This window comes from Falco biarmicus, chromosome 4, assembly GCF_023638135.1.
Source record: "Falco biarmicus isolate bFalBia1 chromosome 4, bFalBia1.pri, whole genome shotgun sequence".
NCBI classification, from domain to species: Eukaryota; Metazoa; Chordata; class Aves; order Falconiformes; family Falconidae; genus Falco; species Falco biarmicus.
In genome coordinates, this window is record NC_079291.1 from 60942890 (window position 1) to 60954199 (window position 11310).

An 11310-nucleotide genomic window follows, 5' to 3' on the forward strand; every position below is an offset into this window, starting at 1 on the left:
ATGCTCTTGATTTCAGAGGAACACTGGGATGCTGGGCAGCGCCATCAGAAAAGATGCAGCAAAATTAACATTATTATGTTGGGTTTTTTTCCTTCTAGGGATTTTTTGTTGCCATCATATACTGTTTTTGCAACGGAGAGGTAAGTCACCGTCTTCTTAATTATTTCCCTCCTTTGTTAGGTTAGTTCCACACACAGACGGACGGTGGATGCACAGCAGCATATCCTCACTTATTCTAGAGACACAGCCCTGTTTTGCAGTCAGTCAAAGATCTGTCAGTCCACATAGAAAGTTCATACCCTCGATTTTGATCACGTACAACATCCAGGTCAATAGGTCACCAAGAAATGAGCTGCTGGAAGTAGCTAATGGAGAAAAAAATGGGAACATACAGGTTTTTCTTTTCTCAGCACAAGTGCTCTTTAGTGCTGCTTAAAGTCAGATCTGTGGCAGGAAAAAAAAGTGGATCAATAGAGTAGCTGCCTGACCAGCAAGCCCTTTGGATTGCCTAGGCTTTTTTGACCTTTTTTTCCTATTTCCAGAGTCATATGCTTTAAAATCTTTGTTTCCATTAGTCCCCCTGTGGCTGCAAACTAAGATACTAGATGGTCAGTGCATGCGCACTGGAAAAGAGCAGAGCTACTTTCATGGCCTGGCATAAAATTGTTTTGGCCTAAGTCTATGTATGGATTTTTAGGGATTTATGGATTTAAGGATTGCAACTACAAATATGCTGCTTATGTTCTACAGCATAAAACCAAGATAAAATCCATACCATAAAGGGAATTGATCTCATCCTAATGTTAGCCATCTCAAAGTGGGATACTTAGTCTACAATAGTCAGCTAACTCCTTCCCAGAGGAAATTTCTAGTGACTCAGGCACCTCTGGAGGTAGTTCATCCCTGACGTTCATGGCACATTGAGAGGGCTTTCTCCTCGATGTGCTGCTTACCTTCCCTTAATCCTGGGAGAGAGTTAACCCATATTTTCAGTTAGATGTTTTCATCCATTCAAGCTTTGCAATGTCAAATATTTCATTTGGAAAGGATATATTTAATGTCAATTTACTGTTCCTTCCAAATTCCCTCCCCAGAGAGTTTCTCACCCATTCTGTCAGTAGATACTACCTCCTTCTGATAGTGTCTGCCCCTATCTCCTCCCACTCATGCTTTTTTTCCCCTCCTTGTCTCCCAGGTCCAAGCAGAAATAAAGAAGTCATGGAGCAGGTGGACATTAGCACTTGACTTTAAAAGGAAAGCACGAAGTGGGAGCACAACCTACAGTTATGGACCAATGGTTTCCCACACCAGCATCACAAATGTAGCCACAAGAGGAGCACTTGCCCTCCATCTCAATACGAGACTTATACCAGGGACCCTCAATGGACACCGGAATTTGCCAGGTTATGTAAAAAATGGGTCCATTTCTGAAAACTCCATGCCTTCTTCTGGACCAGAGCAGTACAACAAAGATGAGGAGTACCTGAATGGCTCTGGGCTTTATGATGGAGACAGACCCACAGTACTTGTTGAGGAAGAAAGAGAGACAGTGATGTAAAGAGAGGATGCAAAAAAAGAAGGAAAAGGATGAAAAAGGTTCCTGGAGAGCATTTAGTGGGCAAAAGAATATCAGGCCACGCATCGGATGCCAAGGGTTTCCATACAGTTTCTCTGTTCTGTGGAACAAGAGGTTAAGTTATATGGGAAAAAAAAGTGAGCCACCAATGTGGCCAGCTGTCGATCACATGCATGTACTCAGTGATCTGTGTCTCCCTGGTGTTAACAGAGGCAGGGCTATCCAGAGCCGCTGGCCTTGCCACCTGCTGAACAACAGCGATACTGAGGGTTTGCGAGGGAGGGTTGCAAAGCAACACGTGGTCCTTGGACCTCTTGGAGAGCGTGGGCAGCCAAGGAGGACAGGAGGCTCACCCAGTAAAGCAAGAGTCTTGCAGGCAGTGTACAGTGCCATCTTCTTGCCAAGGGGTACAAGCCACCCTGGGCATCACCGTCTTCAGTTTGGTTTGTGCTTTCCCGGTAAAGTCTGCCTGGTAATACCCACAACACTGGTCAAGACCCCTTTGGGGGTCACAGCTGCCCGGCCTTGCAGACAAGCACTCAACACGGACAGCTCAGTACTACCAGTCTCATGTCCTTCCGTTGGGCAATCTCACTCCTTGGCAAAATGCTCCTCTGGGGTGGGCAGAGCTAACAGCTCACGGTTGCTAGATGCAGGCAGAAAACTCTATTCTCCCCTCCCTGACCTGAGTCCCAGTAGAAGCCAGAAACCAGTGCAATTTTAGGATGGAAAATGTGGTTATCAGAAGGTGCGCCACTTTTGTTCTTCCAGATGCAGCAGTGGAGAGGGGCCCACCAAGTGTGTCAAGGCAGGGCAGGCAATTTGGAGATCTTGGGTGTGTGCACCTGTGTGTGTGTCGCTAAAATCAGTTCAGAGGATAGCCAACTCAGCCCTCTCTTTCTGTGGGTGCTCATGGAAACAGGCTTCAGCCATTTTAAAAACCTCTAAATTGCTTCTCATTCTGCCCTTTAAATGTCCAGTTTCTCACTAGCCCAAACCCTCATGAGGAGTAAGACTCCATCAACAGTCAGCCCATATCACCCAGAACAGAGCCAGACAAACCTACCTTTCTGAGATCTAACGGCAAATTTGCTGGATCAAAGCACAGGGATTGCTGGGGGATGGCCACCTTCTGAGCATCTTCTGCACTTCACTGCTCTTTGTGGTTTGGTCACACACACACATATGTACACTGGGTCAGACTCAGTTGGTGTAAACAAGCCTAACTTCAACCAAAGTCCCTGTGTCTGCCTACAGATGCTCAGATGAGGAGATGCTATTGCAGTTGCCTCTGATGGGAAGAGCACAAGGAAATACCTCCTTCCTACAGGAAAGAGAGACCAGGAATATTTTGTCACCCTGCAGAGTATCCCTTGCTGGTGGGTTTTTTTTTGCAGGGTGTGTTTTCTGATAGACACCACCTTTGGCAGCGATGGAGAGCTACAGTCCTTGTTGGCCAACAGCACGTTGTGCTGGGGCTGTTTCACACCAGCTGATCATCTTGCGAAGGGTCTCTGCCAGTTTCCAAGCATGATACAGAATTGCCCAGAAGTGGAAAATTAGGAACAGTGGCCAAAATTCCTATTGCAGCATGTACTTCCCCAAGGAAGGACTCGGGCTGAGCCAGCTTGGACCCCCCCTTCAGCCCCTGTCATCACCATTCCCTTGCTGCAGTCTAAGAGTCAGCTTCTCATGGTGCTATTTTTCTTTTTCTTTTTTTCCTTCTTTGCAAGTTTCTAGTAACTGAAGCATTTTGACCTCACCTGGCTCTTACTCAAAGGGAATAGGAAAGAGGTATTGGGAAAGGTTGCAGCAGTCCTTTAGGATGCAGGCTGGATCAATGGGATAATGTACTCTCTATCCCAGTGCTTTAGATACAGATGCTGGGTCACATCAACCAGCACTTGTGATGCATCCAGTCGATGCAATCAGCTGGTTTCCTATGGGCAAATTAAGGACTAACTTCCCGAAAACTTGGAAGAAGGCCAGGAAGATCAGTTGGGATCTTGACTCTGCATCCCACATCTTCTTTACACAGCCTCTCAGGGCCTGATCCAAAGCACAGCGAAGGCAAGGAGAAAAACCTCCTCCCTTCAGCATCTCTTGAGTTTTGGATCCAGACCTGGTAGGGGATGTGGTGGCTGAGAGGGAGTCCTCTGCCAGGCACTGAAGCACCTCTCCACCAGCTGCAGACGTACATGAGCAGGTCTTTAAAAGCCAGTATTTATTTGTGATGTTCTTTTCTTGTCTTGCGTCATTGAAATAAGTCAAAACTCATCACAACCATTTACCACCAAATGGCAGCTATTGAAATGTAAGGTTTTCAAAGAATAATCTTTTTTCATGCTCTCTCATTATTGTTGTTGTTATTCACATAACAATGCTAGCAATAGTATTACAGAGAAGTTAAGTCATCTTGCAAGAGAAGTCAACTCCAGTGAAAGTTTGGCATGGAGAGCTAACCAGCTCCGCGGCGGTTTGGGCCAGCCCAGCTACACTCGCTGCTCGCCTTTCCCTCACAGATGCTGCTATGGCTTCTGGAGGCAATCAGATGGGGCAGACATTACTAACAGTCAGCTGCCAGAGTGTGTACAGCTGCATCATTTAGTATCCCATGTGGCTGAACTGCCGATGAGAGAGAACACTGCATATGTTGGCTCTGGCTTTCCATCCTTCCAGAAGTATGTTGTGCTTAAATCCTGCCAAGTAGATGCAGTGACCCTCCTGATTTTCTCGCTCAAAGAAATTTCCTAGTATCGTTTCACTGCTGGAACAAGGGGAAAAAAAAGACAAAAAAAAAAAATCCCACCAATGACTCACTATTTGCTTGTGTTTGTTACTGAGAACTCAAGTTTAATAACATGTTTGACAATCACTTTACAAAGTTCAAGGAATTAGCAAAAGCCATAAAATTATTTATAAATAAATACAACACCCCTCATAAAATGCAGCCCTCACTTGAAATGCATTAATCACTGGGTTATTTAGAATAAATGTCTAAAAACTGTTGTTAAACATAGATAAAAATTACAGGCATGAGTGATGTACAGGGGAAGAAATATTTTCTTAATTCTTTCAATTACAAATCAGACATAATAGATACTATTTTTTTATCTGGTTGTCCAGGTGCATGAACAATATTCATGCAAAAACTGGGAAAATGCTTGTACCAAAACAGGGGAATAACTGTCACTAAGGTATGGCAGACTGCACATCTGTCAAAGCCTGTTCCTATCATTCCTGGGCTGATCGTAAACTCTTGATTGAGTGTGTAGGCCACAATCTGTTATCTAGAGATACAAGGACATCCTTCACTGGTTTTAGCAAGGAAGGAATCAGACCTGTCGTGTCTAAAACCAGAAGAAACCACAGTTGAAATAAGTGGTTGCAATTTGCCCTGGAAGGGCATCCTGCAGGCGCTCAGCCAAAGCCTCCATCCAGAGTGGGGTCCTCCATCCCTGGAGATGCAGACATTGCTCAAGGGCAGCTTACCCCATCCAAAGGTCTGAGTCCACCTGGGATGACAGCCCCTCCCCTGTCTGATTTATTAGTGCAAACGTAGTCCCGAAGGCTACAGAAAACAGAAGGGTGGTGAGGTGAGGATGCACTCTGTGATTCATCCCCCGACCACTGCAAACCCTGCAGGCAGGACAGGGTTTGTGCCCATCCTGATTCAGGTCCAACAGGGCACCATGGAGCAGAGAGAGCAGCTTTGGAGTCAGTGTACAGCAAACACACAGGCAAAGAGGTTTTCTTAAGTTCACTTCAAGGAGGCAGAGGTCCAAAGGAGCTGGTTGCCTGAAATTTTTCTGATTTTCTCTCCTCCATGGTGTCACATCTGTGCCCCTTTTCTTCCCATCCTGCGAAGCAACACTCAGGAGTCCCATAGACCCTCTCACTTCTCTAAGCATGCGGGGCTGGCACAGGGCCAAGCTGTGTACTGCAATACCCCAGCCCACTGGCTCACACAGGGAGGAATCTCCTTGCCCATCTTTTGGATGGGTGTCCTCTTCTCCAGTGCCACAGAGATGTTGGGTTTGGGTAGGGAACCTCCCCCCCTGACAGGTTCATCTCATCGTACCAGCCCTGCACCTCTTCTATCCCCATCCAGCACCATGTGCTCTTCCTCGTGAGTCCTCCCTACCTGATCTACCTCTTTTCTGGAGGGACACAGAGCTGTTAAGTGTCCCTTAGCCTTGTGTTTCTTAAAGATGACTTTTGGCAGAAGCCTTGTAATTTCTGCTTTGCCTGGATATGTGCAGACAAATGTTTTTACACCTATATACTGCTTGGTCTTGGTTCAGATGAGATCATGTCTTGTCCTATCCCTCACCACTCCTCAGCTACGCTTCTTCTTGTCTGATACATATTAGAGCCAAATCAGTTCACAAAGATCTCCCAAAATCAAACCCTTCAGCCAACGTTTGGCTTTATTTATCTGTCTATGGGCAATTGGCTGAAGGTTGTAGAACATCCACATTTCTGGTAAGAATTTTCCATTTTTTAAACTATGAAGATACATGAAGAGGGAAGAACTCCAGTACTTTATTCCTGTTTATTCTTTTGACAAATTCAATGTCTGGCTTATAAAAGTTTTTAAATTCCAGGTTCTGATGTTTCAAAATGTTAAGAAACCTCATGGCTAGTTTTGGTTCTCTTGCTTTTTCACTGGCTGATTTTTCTGCACACTTTCCACCTAGAAAGCTTCAAGCAGAATTACTGGTGATGAGGAGAGTGGTCAGTATATCCCTGAACTGGCCCAAATCTCTCGCTGTGGTCAATGACTCTTTCACCTGAGATAGGACTGCATGAAATGACAGAAAGCACTTTAAGAGTTGACCTTTAAGGGAGAGGTTGTATGAACCTGTGAAGTCTTTTAATGTGCAACATTTCTTCTTACTGGTGTACGTGCTTTTCTCCACTTGCTGGTGCCCATGGGTTGGCTGAAAACCAGTCTGTGCCCTGTCATGGGAAGTTCACATCTTCTCTGGCCTTATCTGAATTTTACAACATTTCAGCTGTAACAGGAAGCAAAGGAAGCAAAGGAGCCAGTGGATCTGGGGCAGCAGTATTTTCCAAACGTGGGGGGGTAATAATGGCTCCTCAGCTGTGTAAACTGCCACAGATTGGCATTGCACTGATGGCTGCAAGTTGCAGAGTGCTTGGCAGGTGAGGATGCTTTTATTTAAGGCTGTGAGCAGGTTAACAGAGGTCTTCACCGTGGCACCTGCTGACAGCACCTGCCAGGGAACAGATGATCTGCACCCTCAAGTCTAGGAAAATCAGGGTTTTTTCAATGAGCTTCATGCTGGAACAGGTTTACTGTTTGATTTTTTTGTTATTATTTTTACTGCTCTTTCTGATGGGCTGCCACATTCTGCAGGGTAAGCAGAGGACATACAATATCCCTGGCCAGCTACGGAGTTTTTCAAGCATCCAGTGTGATACAGAGTAGATTTTGTATCTCATTCCTCTAGGGTATCTTGAAATGAGAAAAATATTAAATTGTAAAGGAAATGAGTTTGTGAAAGACCCTGTAAATAAATTTCCATCGTGATTGGCTATGGCTGTCTGGGTTTGCCTGGAAAACATAATAGTTTATAAATTGTATAAGTAAAATAAAGAGCATGTTCATCTCTGCGGACATTCATTGGAAGGCAGTTCTCCTGGTTCTGCCCATGGAAGTGAAAGGTTGAACCTTCCAGACAGCAAATTCTGTTGGCTCAGGGAAATGTTTTGTTTTGATGGCAAATACTGCCATCTGTATAAAAACTATTTGGTTTATTCTGTTCTACCCAAACTATTTTTGCAACCTCTCATAAAATCAAAATTCAAGCTTAGCTCTTAGCTAAAGGTGGGAGAGCAAAAGAAAGTAGATATGAGTTGTTGTAAAGACACATAATTAGCTGAACAATAATAAACCATAACTCCACCACTTTGATTTTTTGATATATATATATTACATATATATATATATAAAAATTATATAGATATAATATATGTGAGAGGGTTTTGTGTGTCTGTATATATATGTATATATATATAGCCTGGAAAATGCAGATTGAGTTTGTTTTCATTCAGGAAAAAGACAAAATGGATAAGAAAAACAAAAAAATGCAGGTTGGCTGCTTTTTTTTTTTTTTCCCCCCAATAATGCTCAGTTGGGCAGAAATTTTAAACAAGAAATCTGGTCTCCTTGATGTTTCCATGTCCTCCTCGGCCTCTCTGTAGTGAATTTTCCAAAGGTTATTATGAATGAGTTGGGATGGAGAGATGCATGGACATGTGGTTCAGATTGCCTGTGACCAGCTACTGGTCATTTAAAGCTCAGAGACATCAAGCAATCCTGTGCTGAAACAGAGATATCACTGATGTGCCTCATTTAGTGGTTAACCCCAAATTAATTTGCTGTGTATATATCAAGTCTTGTAATAGGCAAAGGGTCTCCTAATGAGGGTGCTACTTTACTCAGTGCTAATAGTCATCTTCACTGGCTGCTCTTTGGTCTGTAGGAGGTTTTGGAGATTTTAGAGCAGGTATCTTCTACTGTGAGTACAGCAGTTGAAGCTGGGACCAAGATGTGGTCTTTTGGCAGTGCTGGCAGATCCCATGTACCTCCTTCACCTCTAGCATGAGGTTGCCTGTCCCTAGCAGGTAAAGAAGCCCACAAAAAGGGCACCAGCAAGGTGGACACCCCTACTGTTTATATCGATCCCAAATTCAGATTGGTTGGAGTCCTTCTCTAAACTTAACTCCTTTTTCCCAAACTGGCCCTACAAAACAACCCTAAAAACTTATTTAAAGAACTTGGTTAAGTATTTAATTTTCTATTTTAACTGGATGCAAATCCAGGATTTTTTTTTTTTTTTTTTTTTTTACAGCTAGAAGCCAATCTCAACTCTTAGTTTCAAAATCAATCCAGAGCATTGGGATGAGAACATGTTTCGCTCAGATCAGCTGCACAGTGCCCTAGTGCCATCATACCCATCAGACGGGGTTCAGAGCACAGGTGGCAGAGGTGGAAGGTCAATCCATCAATACAGTCTTCTGCTCTTGGTGATTTTGTAAGAAAAGGGCACAGAGAGCAAGAAAGAGACTCGCTGTCTTTGCACCAGACTTAAGAAGGGTTGTAAACAATAAAATAGTAATTATAAGTTATCCTCTGTTTATTCCATCAGGTTCTGTTGAGTGCTCTGATGGGGTGTGGGCAGTGTCTGGCTTTCTGGCTTCTCCCATGTGGACAGAGCTCTCCATGGCGGATGGAATAGCTACAGCAAGTGGACAGAGTCATTCAGAACTGGTCTCTAGGGCAGGACAGTTAGAAACAGGCCTGATGTTGATTTTATATTCATTGGCAGAAGGCAGGATCTACTCCACTGAAGGCAATCGAGTTAGCTCAGTCTAATGCCAAGGTAAAACAGATCTGAATCTAGACCACAGCTCAGAATTCATGTACAATTTCCATAATGGAATTAAAAGAAAGCTTCCAGCTCTTGCTACAGAAATGCTCTGCTGAGAATTAAAGACCAGGCTTGCTGTTTGGGATTAAATAAAAGGACACCCAAGGCATCAGCTGTCACATAAAACAATCCCGTTTTATCTGTTACTGACCAGATTAGCCTGTTCTCCCCACTAATATACACTGTGGTCACTTAGCCACGCCCAGCTGTTTCAGTTGGTAGGGATTTTTCTTAGCCCTTTTCTTTTCTTTTCTTTTCTTTTTTCTTTTTTCTTTTCTTTTCTTTTCTTTTCTTTTCTTTTCTTTTCTTTTCTTTTCTTTTCTTTTCTCTTTTCTTTTCTTTTCTTTTCTTTTCTTTTTTCTTTTTTCTTTTTTCTTCTTTTTTCTTTTCTTTTCTCTTTTCTCTTTTCTTTTCTTTTCTTTTCTTTTCTTTTCTTTTCTTTTCTTTTCTTTTCTTTTCTTTTCTTTTCTTTTCTTTTCTTTTCTTTTCTTTTCTTTTCTCTCTTTTCTTTTCTCTTTTTTCTTTTCTCTTTTTTCTTTTCTTTTCTTTTCTTTTCTTTTCTCTTGTCTTGTCTTGTCTTGTCTTGTCTTGTCTTGTCTTGTCTTGTCTTTTCTCCTACTTGCATGTGAACTCGGATCCTCCGAGTTTTCATGCTGTCTTCCAGGTTTAAACTAGCCCTGCAGTATACAAAGTTCAAGATAATATCAATATTTTGCCAGGAGCTGGAAGGCAAGTGGGGAAAAGAATGTCACAGGGGAACATTAAAAGAAATGTTAAGTAAGGTTCCTCTGAAACCTTTCCCACGGACCAGGGAAAGGTTTACAAACCTTGGCACAGCATTTCATCCTCCAACTGAACTCGCTCATGTTTTGCTCATAGAAGATGTTGAGCCATTTGATATGACCTGCAAATTTCACACGATGTCTTCCCACTGCCTTCAGAGGGCTTGCGGTTAGAGCTGGTACACTGCAATCGAATATTCCTGTTTAATTTAAGTTTAATATTCTGATCTGCTCCTGTGGTTTCTGCATCCTTCTCTAGGTTGGTATGTTAGTACTTTTTCATGGCACACTTGCAGGACTGTTCCTTGAACTGCTTTTGCATCTGTGGCAAGTGGTCATTCATGGCCCCATGTGGGGCCATCTCCCCTCCGACCGTCTCCGGACAGCGTTGAGGGTTGACAGCAGCAATGCTGCTTTGGGAGGGAGCCGAAGGCAGCGTTTGCAAGAACAGTGCAACAAGCTTTTTCCTAATTCAGAACGGGTTTGCAAGACTCCAGCAAGGCAGGGCAGGGCTGGAAATCAGCTCGGAGTCTGGCAGGGGCCAGGAACAAAAGAAAAAGTTATGGAAGAGCTGACCCACATGATCATAAGTAATTAGGAAGTCTTATAAATGTGGCTGCTCTCCAGGCAGAGCTCCCTATCCAGCACAGATCTGTCAGAGGTCGCACAGTTATGCTGTCTCCTGTGCTGGGAGTTTCTTGAGAGAGCAAATGGGGAGCGTCTAACAAAGTCAGTACAACTTTCTCTTCTTCTTCATCCTTACTGGCACTCTTCCCTTCTTTTTTCACCTGAAACAAGGGGTATGTTAGAACAACCTCAACATGAGAACCTGGAATTTAGACCCATTTCTCCCCACAGATTAACTTCTCCCTGCAACTGTAGCAATTTTTTTCCCGGCACGTTAATTAAGGAAATTTACAGTATTTGGTTATCTTCCTCAGACTAAGGGTTAATGATCCTGGGCTAGCGATGGCGTGTGCAGCAACACAGATGTGCTGGCATCAATCTGGGACAAAATCCTGACTCCATGGAAATCGACAGCAAAATGCCTGTTGATTTCTATGGAGTGGGTTTCCCCCATAAATTCTGAAGAGGAAAAGGGTAATGATTCAAATAAATTAACTCCTCCATTCCCAAAACCTTACTTGCCATCCATGTGTCTTTTTGCTTTAGCCCAGCAGCATTGCAAGCCCAGGAAGCAGCCATCAGGCGGCAGGATGGTCTGAGTGGCTGTCTTCTCTCCTGAAATGCTTCACGAGTGACAACATTAGGCTTTTTGTATTGGTATCAGCTTCTACATGTGGGGATTTAGGATGTGGTAGGTATTTGGCTAGAAAAAGGCATGGGATTAAAGTGTTTGAGATAGATGGGATTAGTGTGCACTGGGTTTCCAAAATCCCCAGGCCTACATCCTCTGAAATAGAGATTCAATATCCACTTGAAAGACCAATTAAAACCAAGCTTAATAGAAGGGTGTTGTCCAAACAGGCAG

At 43.5% G+C, this 11310-nt stretch overlaps 1 protein-coding gene across 1 annotated transcript in view; it reads left to right on the forward strand.

The window, feature by feature from the left end:
- The window catches only part of PTH1R (parathyroid hormone 1 receptor), a 121859-nt gene extending 113125 nt beyond the window's left edge, over positions 1-8734 (forward strand). The window contains exons 12-13 of the mRNA XM_056336788.1: positions 99-140; positions 1196-8734. Of these exons, the coding sequence (XP_056192763.1) occupies positions 99-140; positions 1196-1558 (405 nt within the window). The 3' untranslated portion in view covers positions 1559-8734. The remainder of the gene's footprint in view (positions 1-98; positions 141-1195) is intronic.
- Positions 8735-11310: the final 2576 nt, after the last annotated feature.